Source organism: Drosophila sechellia, chromosome 3R (assembly GCF_004382195.2).
Source record: "Drosophila sechellia strain sech25 chromosome 3R, ASM438219v1, whole genome shotgun sequence".
NCBI classification, from domain to species: domain Eukaryota; kingdom Metazoa; phylum Arthropoda; class Insecta; order Diptera; family Drosophilidae; genus Drosophila; species Drosophila sechellia.
The window spans coordinates 26,719,952-26,735,761 of NC_045952.1; the positions used below are offsets into that span (position 1 = coordinate 26,719,952).

The 15,810-nt window shown below is 42.3% G+C and overlaps 2 protein-coding genes across 2 annotated transcripts; both read left to right on the top strand.

Moving 5' to 3' along the window:
- The first annotated feature begins 12,215 nt into the window (after positions 1-12,215).
- Positions 12,216-13,194, top strand: LOC116801492 (serine protease grass). Its single transcript, XM_032721454.1, is given in 4 exon segments — positions 12,216-12,408; positions 12,469-12,514; positions 12,571-12,898; positions 12,900-13,194. Coding segments are annotated over 4 exon segments (816 nt in total). The 5' UTR covers positions 12,216-12,224; the 3' UTR covers positions 13,158-13,194.
- Positions 13,195-13,379: 185 nt separating this feature from the next.
- Positions 13,380-14,435, top strand: LOC6618750 (coagulation factor IX). The gene is made up of 3 exons (XM_032722466.1): positions 13,380-13,591; positions 13,652-13,697; positions 13,760-14,435. The coding sequence occupies exons 1-3, from the start codon at positions 13,411-13,413 to the stop codon at positions 14,325-14,327; spliced, it is 795 nt and encodes a 264-aa protein (XP_032578357.1). The 5' UTR covers positions 13,380-13,410; the 3' UTR covers positions 14,328-14,435.
- Positions 14,436-15,810: the final 1,375 nt, after the last annotated feature.

A 15,810-nucleotide genomic window follows, 5' to 3' on the forward strand; every position in this document is an offset into this window, starting at 1 on the left:
AAGCTAGGAAAAAAATACCCTTTAAAAGAGGAGGGAAAACGTACCACGGCCAATGCTATTATTTAGTGTGTAGGCATTTCAGCAGGGCTAGTGCTTAATTACTTACAAGCCCATAGACACGCCCATTTCACATCTACTTCCACATTGAAACAGGACTCACAAACACACACACACGCGTGGAGGACCACCACTCGGGCAAGATTAAAATGCCAGCTTAGTGAAGACTTTTGCATGTGAAATTAGTAGCTTAAACTGTGCAGCAGGCCTTAGTTGCCTGTGCTGCTGCTGTTTCCGCTGCAGCTTGTTGTGGCAAGGACTTTACATGCCCCCTGTGTTTGTTGCTGCTGCATGCGTATGATAAAATAATTCACTCGACTGCAACTCATAAATTCTCTAAGGTAGCGCATAAATTCTCAACAAATCTCGACAAAATGCCGCAAAGCAGCCCCAAAACCTCAGACTTGGCTATGGGATTGGGATTGGACTCTCACACTTGGTGGCGCCACATACTTACTGACATACTGTTCTGACTGCTGGTTTAGCTGCCTGCATACATGGCCACATATTAGTTTCTGCCAATTAGATGAATGGCGCCAATGGCCTTGTATTCCAAAACAAATTTTATTTGAAACTTGCTCGATGTTTACATGGACCACACTGAATAAAGAACAAGGTATTTAACAATCTACAATTAATGAATGAAAAAACAAACAGGGAAAGTAAATACATATTAATTCGAGGTATATATTTGAACCAATGGAGAAAGTTTTACAAGAAATGTAATAAACTACCAAATTTACAAAAATTAAAATTCCATGGTTTACGACACCTGCACCATTGTTTAAAAATCCCATAAAAATACATAGCAAGCCCGCATTTTACGGGAAAAAAATATCCGCATAACTAACTTTGTTTAACATGATGCAGCACAATGATTTTATGCCCGCGCATAAATTGCACACAAAACTAATGTAAATCGCCGGAGATATCAAAAGCCCACATCCACGAGGCCCCCAAATAGGAAAAATCCGCCCACCGATGCACTTACCATATTTTATTGCCCCATGCGGCGTTGATGTCAACATTTTTGATTTTTTCACTTGATAAAATCAATGCATTTTTATGCGGACAATGGCAAAACAACAAAAAACATCAGCTACAATAACGAATAATGGAAAAGCGCTTTCCATGTAATGTGCACTCCGCGGTAGCAACAAGAGAAAAGCAGATCAGTGGAGCTGGAAAATTCGTGGAAAAGGGAGGCAAAATGGTGGGTGGGCTGGGTTGCCGTACAGCGACGACGAAAAAATTACCATTTAAAAAATGCCGAAAATTGTTGCTGTTGCATTTTGTACGCATCATTGGGGCCCAATGGAGTGTGCACACACTGATACAAAATGTAGGCGTGTCGTCCTCTCCATGTGTGTGTTTGTGTAAGAGCGTGTGTGTGTGTTCGTTCGCAGGGCCATAAAACAAAAAGTTTGCAAAAGCTCAATTCGCATCGTCTTCGATTTGTATTTTGTTTGTGAATTGCCAATTGTTCGATTCTTGGAGGAAACGTGCCGCGGCCTCTAAGTAAATCAAAAGGTTTTTCCTCACCACAACAAGGCACACACGAAGTCTTGCACTCACACTCTCTCACGGTCTAATAAACGGAAACGGAAATGCGCGCATGCAACTTTTGCTGTCTGCCAAAAGCGCTAAAGAAAAACTAGCTGCAACTTTTCTGCACCGCCAAACAAGTCACATAAATTGCAAGCATTCGCAGGCTGGGCATTTAAAACTCTTACTATTGCCAGTAAACACGGAAAAAAATGTATGTACAATAAAAATATCAGTACAGTATAACAATATTAGAAGTATACCATTAACACTGGATGAATTTCGAATGAAATGGAAGTGAGCTTACTTCATATTTATGATATTTACATAGCCTGTTTTTAGGCCATTTTTTCTCAGTGAACCCTGTTGGAATAGAAAATTTCTTGCGAGAACGAAGGCTAAGAGGGCAGCAGTATTGATTAAGTCGGCCGCGATGGCAATCCCTTAAGATTTTAATTTATATCAGCGGCAAAACTTATTTCCTATTTCCGCGCGCGCGCCTCTGAAAATGTCGTACGTGATTCAATTATAAAATGCGGTCTCTCAAATCGTTGCAAAATTTATGTATTTCATTTTATTTTCCCACATCGGACATTCCGAGGCCTGCCATTGCTGTCTGCCACTGTGTTAGTGCGGGTGTAAGGGTGTGTATTTGTATGTGTGTGTGTGTGTGTGGCGGGCACATGTGTCCCCATTTTAATGGACCTGCCTCGTAAAATGCCACAAAAAGTGTCACAAATTTATGCGCGCCCATTCATAAATGGCCGCAAAATGTTCAACAAATGTGCCTCAGGCGACAGGTCTTTAAGAGAGCAAAAGAGGCAGAACTATATGCAGAGAAAGGGATAGATAATGAGGTGCTTAATGTGCACTCTTACACTTAGAGAAACCTACCGATGGCAAATCGAAAAAATAAATCTTAATAAAGTAACAGTAGTTATACTATCTTTCCGTAGATATATGTTTAAAACAACTTTTGGATTTAGTATATAGTTTTCCCCTGTGCACTCTTGATCCAACCTCATCTCAACTGAAGTGCACCTGCCTTCGAATTGGCAAATTAATTATGCAGTATTCGATTGGATCTCGAAGGAAAGCCGCTTGTGGTATGGGCATTGTTTTAGGCCAACTGCATTGGCGGCTAATTGAGCAATTGGCGCTGCGGTGCCGCAGCTAAGATGCCTATCAATTTGGGCCCTAAATTGCTGATTAACCTCAGAGTCCCGTTGATAATGCCTTGCGGTTGATGGCATCACTCTCACGGGAGGTCCTTGGCTGATCCGCAGGATATAGTGGCGTGTTTTTATGAAAATGTTAGAGTGGCGCAAGAAGTGACAGGCGGTTCGCATTTCCCTGACATTTGTTTGTACTGCCATCAGTCACGCTGGCACAAAAGTCATAAATCGCGATGCGTGGATTATGCAATTTTCATGTTTTGCATTCGCTGAGAGAAAAACTACCGAGTCCAAAAGGATGTGGCACGCGCTGCCGCTGACAACAATGCGTTCTGCAGTTAGAAGAAGCGCCACTGCTCCAACAGGAGCAATAAAATTACACAAAAAAAAGTGAGGAATGCTAAATGCATTTCTGGGTAGTGGAAATAAGGATGCGTATGCGCTTTTGACAACAAACGGGAGCTGTCACAATGGCAAGGAATATGGCAACAGGAAGCGCTTCAGCCAAAAAGGAAGCTTAAGCAGCAAGGATGCGCAGCAGCAGCGGCAGCGAAAGCCATCAAACAATGACGCGAAAATGCAATTCCATGTGCGAATCTGCCACAAGATGTCAGGCGAAACAGACACAAAGCATTATGGTTAATGGTAAAAAATACACAAACCGAGCGGCACGCCAAAAAACCATCTCCTGGTAGTTTACATAAATATGAAATATTACAAGGATCGGAATACGGCTGCTTATAAGAATGTATGCCAATTTATTTTAAACAATATTCGAAGGAATTCCCACGTTCAAAATACGTATTCTGGGAAAAATCTGGCTAGATGAATATAAATAGAGTATCTAAGTTGATTTTGCGAGCTTTGTAACTCGAGCTTCCTGCCTTTGCGCTCATCCAGCCAAAATTAATAAGTTACCACGGTGCAGCTGACAAAATCCACAAAAGCCACTTGATAACTCGCTGACTCCTGCTCCATCTGCTACCCAAATGCAGCGTAAAGCCAACAAAAAGTCTTATTAAAAACACCCCAGAAACACCCGCCCACACACACACACACACACACCTACTTGTTCCGAACTCATACGTGAAAAATTGCTAATCATAATGAACGCACCGTCAAAAGCTTTTGGCCGTGTGATCCCCCGACAGGGTTGCGTTCGAGTATATGAGTATATCCAAATGGGGTTGGGAAAACCAGCAGCGCATTTTCAACGCAAATCAAGCGCTGAAAAGTGCACAGCCAAAGTTCCAGATGAGAAGCGAATGGCGGCGGGGCTATTGTGGGCGCTTTTCCTCGTGGGGTGGAAAATCAAATTTCAGTGCTGAGTGCAAGCAAAGAGGTTGCCTCGCAGGCGACGACCGGCCAACCAACTGCCATGTGTGAAAATTTTTAATACATCAACTCAAAGGCGGGTCGCAACGCAACCCGACAGACAGCCCCATCCTTCTGAGCCCACTTACCGTAGCATCGCCATACCAAAAGTTGCCCCCAGCAAGCACACCAAAATGAAATGCATAAATAAAGCTCACGCGGAGTCTGGTCAGGACACGGACAGTGTCTCGGTGGTACACTCCCGAAAAAAAGTGAGTAAAGTCGAAACGCACTCTTAATTCAAAGCAGAGAAGCACCTAAAGACGAGTCTAAGGATATGCAACACTACATTTTCAATTAATACTGCATAGTCTTAGACTCCTTTCAAAGTGAACCAGTAAACTTCAAGTTGTTATTATTATTATTAAATTATTCTCAAATGTGTCTCTTGTGTTTTTATGTTATTTTCTTAGTGTACGACGCGCTCTCACCACTTTTTCGGCAGAGTCAAAGGCTGCCGCTGCCACATAATCATGGCCATGAAAGCCGAGGCTTCACTGTGGTGGTGGCGGGGATCAGAGGATTCGGGGGCTCCATGGCTACGGGTTCTCTGTGTGGACTCGCCAAATAGACATGCTAAACTCAAAGGCAACAACGAGTGCAGAAACCAAAACAATTTAAATATAAATAATTCGGTTACTCGTGTTCATGCTCATTGTGCGGCCTCTTCCTGTTGCTGCTGCTGTCATTATTGTTGTTGCTGCTGCTGCAACTGCTGCAGACTCATGCATTATAAAGTGTCTGGGGCAATCATTTGATGCCCGGCCATGTCAGTGAGTTTTTGGCCAGCGCCGGACTGCCAGACTGGCAGTGGTCGCAGTGCCCAATGCGCGGGACTACTTGCTTCTGCTTTCCGGCCACACAACTAAATAATTTAGTTGCACAAAGGCAGGGATTGGGGCCAAAAACCAGATGCTACTGACCATCTGCGGCTGACCATTGGTCCGACCGACCGCCCACCCGCCGACAATTCGGTGCAGGCAGGCAGGCTCATGTAAATGTTAAAAACAAAACGTTAATAAGCACACAGAGACCAGAACTCAACCGAATTCTCAGTAAATGAAACCAGTGAACAAACAAATAAACGAGGATTTCGTTTTTGTTCGGCAAATAAGGGAATTATGCCTGCAAGGGAACAGCAGCGGCTCGATGTAAATAGTAATTGCAATTGAATAAAACCGCTTGGGGCACGTTCCCTTGATGTCTAGTTATGCTCAAGAAGATCTAGCAACCTCAATCTCTTGCTTCAGCAAGTATCAAAAATATTCTACGATTGACTAATTTGCAGCTCCTTTGCCATTTTGGATTGCCCTGTGACAGCTAATTGAAATTTAATTTGATCTCATCGGCGAGAGTAAATGCCATGCCATTTTTGTTTATTATTAATTTGCATTTTGATTGAAATTCTTACACTGTCAATGGACTGACAGCTCCGCTCGACATGTGAAATAAACAAAATTACATTCGCCATCTCCTTGAGATACCAGAAACCGACAAATGATGGACGATCCGGGCGATTTGGTTGAGCATTATCATTTGGCAAGCCCTTTTTAAATAAAAATATTTTGCCAAGAGCTGATATCTGATTGTCGGCTGTTGTCATTGGCATTGTTGTCTTCGCCCCAAAAACCAAGAGCAGTAAATTGTTTGCAATAATTGATTAATGAAGGCGTGGTTGGACGCCCCGTTTTCCGCATTTTCCCCCAAACCTGCCGTCCGATTTTCCTTATCATTGGCAGTCGACTCTTGCCACTGACAGGGGGAAAACTTTTGCCATTTAGTTTGGTTGGCAGCAGCCTTCGCGTATATAATTAACATGGCAGCCAAGTGGAAACTGCGAGGCGGGAAAACTGGAAAACTTGGTGGCCCCCAAAAACGCCGCAGGCGCATTGCGTTTTGTGTTGTGCCGCGCTGAGCTAATTTAAATTAATTGAATATGCTTTGATAGTATTTCAATTAACTTTTGTGCCGGCCCACGGCCTTGTGCCACATTTTTCCCCCACTTTGCCTCATTTCCCCTTTCTCCTTTTATTTTCTTTCCTTTTTTTTGCATGAATTTCAATGCATTTCAAGTGAGCCTGGCCCGTATCTATCCGTGGGTCTACAAATGCCTCTCAGCCATTTCAGCCATGCAATATAAATGAGACGCGCTCCGTCATGACATGTCCAAACCATTTGGAACCCCAACCCTTTTGGCCCATGGTCGTCATCCGTCGCTCCATGTGCGGCATTTTGCATAATAAGTGCCGCACATGGAGAAACCATCACCCCAAATGAATGAAAAACTAATTGGTTAAAAAATACTACACAATATATAATAAAATAGAATGATAGTCATGAAGGAAGGAATAGTTGTCTCCTTCCTTCATGACTATCATTTTCAATTTTAATGTATTAGTATGAACTTAACATTATTTTTTCTCTGTGCATGGAACAGCCGCCCTAGACATTCGCTACTCAGCTCATTTCATTTGGCGAGCCAACTAAATCACCAGAAATCAGTTATAAATTCGTTTGCCGTTGGGTACTGGATCTGGTCCTGAGCACTGGTTTCCAGTCCTCGTCCTGATTCGGATGCGGTGTGCTGCAGGACATTATATCTACAGATACATATGCATAATTCCCTTAACCAGCAGGCTTGGCGCTGATAACGTTGCGACTGCCAACATACACTTCGTGTTCAGTGAGTGTGTGCGTCCTTTAATTATTCAAGTAAAACAACATTCTGGCCATGGTCAAATCGCAAGCAGGCAAAGGACTGCAAATACATCAGGTTTAGGAAAAGGACGAGAAGTCAACCGATATTCTGCACGTAGAAAATTAATAACAATTTTCCCATCAAACAAATGGATGCATTAAATATGTATTCTTGTATAAAATTATTATTGTAGTATCAGCGGATAGTTTGGTTTTGTATTGCAGGAGTCAATCATTTTAGCTAGAATAAATAAGATTCTTTGATAGAAAACAACATCTCTGAAGCCCACTCATTATCTCTGAAGCCCATGACTTTAAAGTGAAAGCCAATAAGGAAACTGCCTGTTCAGCTTTTCCAAGTCTTAACAACCTACATACATAATGCGCACATCAAACACCAATTAAGGGGCATTACAAATAATAATGCGTCCACAGGAAATCAACGCAGTAGTCATCTCCCGCAAGTGCTGATGGGTATAGAAAAAACCGAATTTGATTGATAACACCAGAGACCAAGACCAGCAGCAGATTTACCTAGTGGTTGCTGGTGTTTTGTTGCTGTTCCCGGCGATGGTGTTGGCCACTCTGTCAAGTGCCAATTAAACTAAAGCATCAGCAACAGGAGGACGCAGGACATCCAGCGTATGGCGGGGAGGGCCGATAAAAATGCCAGATATTTTTTTCACGACTTTCGGGCGAACAAGTTTTTTGCCGCCGCTTTTTCCCGAACTAATGACACACGGCCCGGCCGTGACCGCGTTGACGTTGATAGGCCACAACAATTTTCATTGGACAGCCATTTACAATAAACGTCAGCAGAGGCCTAGCTAGGCGAAAAAAAATCGAGAGTCTGTAAGTAAGCAGGAGCCGATGCTTAGAATACTCTATCTAACTATACTATATTATAAACTTAAGAAGTCGCCTACATATCAAAATAGTTTTCAAAGAAAGTGTTATACCATTGGTAGTAATCTTAAATATGTTTTCAGCAACAATATTAGTGTTTGTTTGCATACTTCCAGAAATTCATGCTACCCCTTCGCAGGGCATAAAAACTCGCCGTAGTTTAGGGCGAAAATCAAACGGCCATTGAGTGGCGGGACAGATCTGTCTGTGCCGTTTGATAAGCGCTAATGAATGGTTTTCTTATACGCTCCATTGGGCCGAAGCCGATGCCGTGGCTCCGTGGCCGTGGTGAAGAAAATCCGGAACGGGTGGTGGTTAAGAGCCCGATGAAGTGGGGCGATGAATCCGTATGGGGAGGTGGGGTGGTAAATCGCTGGACACGGCCACTTGTCGCGGTTTTGGGCAATTTAAGCGGCGGTTGCCGTTGTCATTGTCACGACGTCGAATGCGGTTGCCACTGACGCAAATGTTTGGCTTTGAGGCAATTAACGAGGCCAGAAAACGAGGGGTGGAGAAGGAAAAAAAAGCACAGCAGGGAACAAAAGTGAGGCGGTTCGATGCATTTTCCTTCATTTTTTGTTGTTGTTGCAGCTCTATTTTCCGGCTTGTAATAAAATGGCAAACGTATGCCGAGGCAATCAATAAACCCCTCCATCGCCCCCCAAAAAGCATGCTGTGGGTTTTTTAAGAGCTCAACGCAAAAAACCACAACGTTGCAAGGACATGCTGCAAAGGGAGCGAACGGAGAAGGCTGAGCGACCGACCAACAAGCGACTTAATACTGGCCAACTTGATGAAGATACAAGACAGATGGATAACGGCAGGTGAGCCGGGCATACAAATAAGACAATTTTTCCTCCTTTCTCCTTTCACCTTGCTGCGGGAGATTGGGGGCAACTACTGCCAGCAGGACTGCAAAAGGACAAAACTTTTCAACAAGATTCGGCACTCGATACAGACACACAAACAAGCACTCACTCTCACAATGGCCAAACGGACTCGGACTCAGCCTCTTTTATGCTTGGCCATAGTCCAATACAAATCGTTACCAATTTTCAGCCGGATCGGGGGGCGGGCGCAGCGAGCTGGGGGCGTGGTCGGTGGCAGGCCATAAGCAATGGTCAACTATATGGACAAACAGGAGGCGCACACCTTTCATTTATTGTTCGTGTCCGCTCTCCTTCTCTCGCTCGGTTCCTTTCTGAGCTGGTGGCGTATACGTAACGTGGGGCATGTTCATATGGAAGAGGGTACACGGTAAGAAATTCGTATGAATATAAATAATTAATTGTATGACTTAAGCAAATAGAATAACCCAGTAAAGACATCTTTCTATCTTTGTTAGATTAGGAAATTATTAGAGATAATAATAATTACCAATTGATTTTTCTCAGTGCTTGGCTCCCAATTGCAGCTGGTGGTGCTGTGGTGGTGCTGCCTGTAGAGTGGTTCAGCTGGTGGTGCATCGGCTTTATGTTGTGTATATGTCTGGCCGAGGTCTTTACGTTGGCTTGATTGGATTTGCCGATGCAAATGAAGAATCCAATTTTTAAAGTTTGTTTTTCGTTATCGTTACGTTTCTTGTTAGTGGTGGAAAACCTCCGACCGGTGTCTCCGCATTTTCCTTTCCGCTTTTCCGGTTTCTCATTCAGCTCACGACACAGGTTCTTGGACACTCTCCTGGTTTTAACTTCCGGACATTTTTTATGCTCGTCGACCACGTTTGTTTTATACGTTTCGGGATAACAATTTCTTTTTTGTTTTGCCATTTTATACTCCTTTTCGTCTCGTCTTGTTGGCCACATCAGCGGCCAGGACTCTCGGCCTGACACAAAGCGTCGGGAGGAAGAGCCAACAATAACCAGGGACAATTCAAACAAACCGACAAGGGAGGCACCAAAAATGTGTTTGCTGCACATGGCAAAAAACAGGAATATAAAAAAATAAACCACTGGGGAATAGGGAATGAAAATTTGGAAAAGAAAAGTTTTTGCTTTTTGGTTTGGCACGCCATTTGTTTGTGTCTCGATGCCTTGTGCCTTGCCACAAAATCGAATTTTCACTTTTAAACAATTGACGTTACCACATACGGATACACCTGCATGTGTGCCAGTGGGTTCGTTTTTTTCATTGTGATCAACTTTTTGCGTTCGTTTATTTTACTTTTCTCATTTCATGCCTTTCAATTTGTTGTTTACTTTTTGTTTTTGCCATGGTCAGCTTAATTCGGCTCTGCCAAGTGCCTCTCATCGCTGCCATTGGCTTTTGTGTGCAGTTTATTTGGCAAATAAATTTACCAACTATTTTGCTAAACTGGCGAGGCGGCTGGCGGGGATTTCAGGAATCGGTTTCTGTTTTCGAGGGGCTGAAAAAAATCGAGAGCGAAAAGTTGTATTTTAATTATCGGCGGTGGACAAATTGTGTTTGCATTTCAAACACAACACGATACGTGTCAAATCGAGTTGGACGCCGTGTTATAAGCACATCCGATCATCTGTAATAATCAATTAAGCCGCAGGCGATGCCGAAATGCGAAATGCCGAGTCTAACGAAAACATGACTGTTGCAATTTGTTTATTCGCAATTATTAGAATTAACAATGCATCGATGATTGATGCGAAATTAGCGCTGTGCAAACATTAACGACACGCAGTCATGGCAACGCGATATTCGAGTACGCTAAACAGCAATTAGTACGAATGAAATTTGATAGCTCAATAGTTGGCAGTCGAGCTTATTAAATAATTAAGCACCGCTTGCCGGCAATTTATCACAAATGAGTTGTACGCCAAACTGTGGAAAAAAGGCCACTCTCCGCTGCAACCAACCCATCATCCCATCGTATAAATCTCTGGAAATACGATCCCCTGACAGGCAGCTACAATTACATCCGACAATCGCCCAAATATCGATAAATTAATCAACATCCAGGAGTGTTTTGCTTCAGCTACCAGCTGCCATTAAATCGCCCGTTGCTATTTTAAGAAGCATTTCGAATTTCTTTTCCTAACCAACACGGTCAGCTATTAATGTTTTACTGGCCAATGGCATGGTCAGCGGCACTGAAAATTAGCCCAAAACGCATATGCCATAAATCCTGAACCGGGCTGAGAGCCAGACAACCGCTCAAACTATGAAACGAAACTTTATTGACCCACAAATAACGTGCAGATAATTACAAAAACAAAGGCAACTGCCCCCAGGAAAACAAAAGTGTCCGTTGTGGGGGATGAAAAAAAATAGAGAAAATGTACAGCAAGATAAAGAACAAAAGAACTCGACTGGGATATATCCAATAATTATAAGTATAGGTATTCAGGTTAGCTATTTTACTCTTTCTTTTAAGATGGTGATGAATGAACGACTTTGTATATAATAAACACGTTTTTAAATGTGTTTCGATTCTAACAACTTTTAAGTACTAATGATCCTAAGATCCCGGTGAATTGAACATATAGCAAGTCAGACCATCGCACCATAGATTTTCGAGAGTATAGGGTGTGGAAAAAAGCAAAATACCATGGCAAAGTGGAAAAACTACTTACAAGTATGTTAACATGCGCAATTGTTGCCGTTGTCCAGCTCCAGACCTCCGGGCAAACTCGAGCCAAGATGGAGGAGCAGCAGCAGAAGCAGAAAGAGCAACAATGCCACGGAAATCTTTTCTTTTCCGGCCACAGTTTCCCCGCACCACCAGTGCGCCACTGTGAGTTTTTTCCCAAAGATGCTCAATTTTATTTGTTGTGGTCATGGCAGAAAGTAATCCAAAAGATAAAATACAATAAAATAAAGGGCCAAGGCGGTGAGTTATGTCCGAACTTGTTGTTGGCCTGCATTGAGCAGTGGGCAGGTCGGATAGACAATACAATACCTTAAAGCAACCCATGCCCCCATGTGTTGTCGTCCGTCGAGCGAGTGTGCATAATTTATATGGCGAGCTTCACATGTTTTTGGCTAAATTATTTCCCTGACTCCAAAGCACGTGCTGCTCCACGGGCTCCGCGGGACCCACCGGACCCACCGGCCTTCGGGTCAACCGTTTGGGCCATAAATTTAGACGCCTGCCCTGCGACACGCTCTATGACATTATTGAACTTGAAAGGGATGCGGCTGGGCAGCAAAACAATAAGCGGAAAGCGGAAGAGTAGGTGCAGGATCAGGGGCCAAGACACACAAAAGCCACTGAATTGACCTTGTAAACTCCGGTTAACTGAAAAATGGTGTGCATGTGTGCTATTTGGGGTAGACTACAGCTTACCATTGAACCCAAAACACTAAAGAAAAGAAATTTCATTTACTTAGAATATTTGTTTTGATTATGTATGGCTCTAATTATAGGAATTTCTTAGGAAATACCGACCGCCTTTCTCTATCGCTCAAAAATATTATCAAATAAGTCATTCGCGTGCCTGTGGTACTGAAAAAATCTCGGAAGTATTTTAGTTGCTTGGCAGCCGTTAACTCGGAATAATGAATTTCGCAGTTTATTTTGCTGTTTTATCATGGATGCTGGCTAATCAGGGATCGGCGCAGCTTCTTGACGAGAACTGTGCCGAAGTTTCACGTCTTTCTACAGATTTGAGATTGAGTAGACCGTGGATGGCACTGGTCTTAATGCCTAATAAAACCTGTAGTGGCGCCCTAATTCACAAGTGTTTGTATACAAATGTGAATGAAATTTAATATTTTATTACAATTTAGAATACCATTTTAGATTTTGTGATAACATCAGCAAGCTGTGTATTCAATCAAGAGAGAACGTAAGTTCATTTTAATTCTATACTTTTACCATTTATAATAAATTTCCCTTCCACAGCATCGTCCGCTTGGGGCAGTGGAGCATTAAACAAAAGCATAGTATTAGTTATAGAATTGATGAATACCAGGTGCAAAGTTCCTACATTCATAGGTTCTATGAAAAAAGCAATTTCGGGCATGACATTGGTTTGCTTGAACTTCAGAAGGAAGTGCTCTATAAGGCCCACATACGTCCAATTTGCCTTTGGTTAGACAAATCTGATATCGACACACAAAAGATTGAAAGGTTTCAAACATTCCGCTGGGGTATAGACGAGAAGTTTATTTTGCCGGCGGCCAAGACAAGAAAAATGAAACACATCAGAAAAGTCAACTGCGAAAATGCGAAAATTTAAATTTTATCCGCAGAGTTCGCATATCTGTGCCGGCTTTGAGAACAAAAGAAACTGCGTGGAAACAGGAAGTCCGTTGTTTAATAAGATACGCTATCACAAAAACACTCGTTACAATCTTTTCGGAATTCAGAGTTATGGCGAGTCGGGAACGTGTTTATACACCGATGTCACAAAATACATAGACTGGATAATGGGAATCATTCTAAAAGTTGATGTGATAGTTTCGAATGGGAAAAATACCTACGCTTAAGATTCTTTAATAAACACAAAAAATATAATCAAGGAAACTTATAAACGTTCTTTCCAAAATGTAATTACATAAAAAATATTTTAGTGTCACATTTATGGTAGAGTGTTTTACAATTTAAATGAGTAGCGAAAGCAATCAGCATTTCGAGAACAATACAACTCTGCTGATAAGTTTTGACCTTCTCCCTCTAAGATTGTACATAAATCACATTTTGAGATTGCTTCAGTGTTCACGAATCAGTTCGTTTGTTAAGATGACCGCGGGATCATGGTGTTTTTTGCTCACTTTGGTGCTAGCACATCAAGGATCGGCCCATTTCTTAGACTCAGAGTGCGTGAACCACAAGCCGAGTAAGGATGTTTTTAAGGACTCACCTTGGATGGCATTTATTTCATCTCCCACAAAAAACTGTAGCGGATCGCTTATCAATAAACGTTTGTACACTGCCTGAATTTAAAAAAAATAAGCCGTAGTAAGGGTGTCCTTCTTTTCAGAATTTGTCATAACATCTGCTAGTTGCGTTTTCGATCAAAGAGAAAGGTAAGCAAGTGGAAACCTCTAAATGCAGCCCATATTATACAAAGCCCAAATACCTTCTACAGCACCGTTTTTTTGGGAATGTTTGACAATTTACCAGAAAATCGAAAGAGATACGTCAAACACACCGTCCTAAGCGTCTACACTCACAAACTGTACAACAAACAGACTTTCGAGCACGATGTAGCTCTACTTTTGATAGATGGTCCTGTGACTTATAAAAAGAGCATACGCCCAGTATGCATTAGGTTGGGTGAGATAAACAACTTGAACAATTTGAAAGCCAACCGATGGGGAATATCCGAAAAAATGATTTTCCGAAGAATCAACAAGGCTCAAATTCTGAAAATTAAAAAGTGTCGTGATTCATTCGGAATAACTGTAAAAAAATCGCAGATATGCGCTGGCTTTCAAAGCGGTAGAATCTGTACGGAGCCAGGAAGTTCGTTGGTTAAGCAGATAAATATCTCGGGTAAACTTTGGAAGACATTAATCGGAATTCAGAGCTATGGCGTTTCGGAAAGGTGTATATATAATAAAATCGCACACTATATTGACTGGATTTTGGGAATCGTGCTGAATGTTGATGTTATACATCCCAATTCTCGAAGCGATCCTAGACTAGATCAGTAAACTATTTGTAATGCCATAATAATATCATAGATATACCTACCGCTTTTGTAAAAGTTTTATGACTGAAATTATATAGCGTATTTTTAAGCATCACCTTGGCACATTTTATGAGACTAGCGAGCACACACTTTTGGGCCAGCAGGCAATCTCATTGGCTTTTGGTCCAAAAATGCTGCTGCCTTGTTGCTATTTTTGCTATTTATGTTGTTGTGGCTACAATTGCTCTGGGACCATTTAGCATTTTTCAAGTAACCACATGGGGCTAAGACCGACAGCGGATAGGGCACGAACCTTAATAGCCACAAAGAGGTGGGAAACGGGGATGCCGGTCGGTGCTGAAGTATTACAAAACTCTAAACAGGCGCAAAAGTTTCGCCAAAGAAAATGCTCTTAATTTGATTTCTTCAACGCCCCTGGAGTGCAGTATTGCGGGCAGGCGTCTAAATGTGCGTGTATTTTATAAATATATATCCCTACACATAGAACGGTATATAAAGCAGGGCCCGACTTAGGGCAGACAAGGTCTCATAAAAAGGCTTGGGCACAAAAGTTTTTAATAAAGTTTTTACACCCTAGCTACGAGCATAAAGACGGCCAGTAAACCGTGGGGTTGGGTAAAATGGAAATAATTGAGGCAATTTGTTACGAAGGAAATAAAGGTAAGGGCACCGGTCCGGGCAATGCAGGCTCGTTTCCCCATCTCCATCCACCTGCCAGATGTAAAGCCTTGAAATAACCAAATAATCGCTCTGATCCTGCCCACAAAGATGTCAACTTTCTACGTGGAACTTCTTGAACCAGCAACGCTGGCGAGGCATGAAGTTTCGAGGTCGCAAAGTGCGCGCACATAGCAATATGCACCGTTCCCACTGCAGTTTGAATTTCATTTCAAAACAATTTGTAACAGTCTCCATATATCTCTTATATAGACAAACTCGCACGCAGCTCGCGGCAATCGAAGTTTGGTTTGGCAGCTAAGCAAATTTGCTGCAAGTCTGCCATTGCCACTGCCGCGTCAGCAGTGCAAGGAATTCTGCATCCTGCATCCCATTCGATCAGATCCGCTTACGATGGACTGTAGGAAAAACAGATCAAATAGAGCTTGATATTTAGCTAAAATATAAATAATAATTGCAATAACTATTTAGACAATTATGTGGCACTTGTAGATCAACAAGAAGTTGTTGGCCAATTGAACTGCACTTTGCAATGATGTTTCTTATTTGTTTCAAAAATATACGGAATTTTCTTTGAGTGTATGATGCGTGTGCATGTCAATAGTTTTGCGCGTTCGCTGACGCTCCTCACTGCCTTTTTCTTTTTGATGAATTGACAGGCAATGCTATTTGTCAGCAGTCAATGTGTTTGTTACATTTTATTGCCAGCTGGTTGCTGCTGATGTAGCTGATGTTGCTGCTGCATTGTTAATGTCAGGCGTTAGGGCATACGCTAAACATGGGGAGCATATTATTTGTCTGCATTT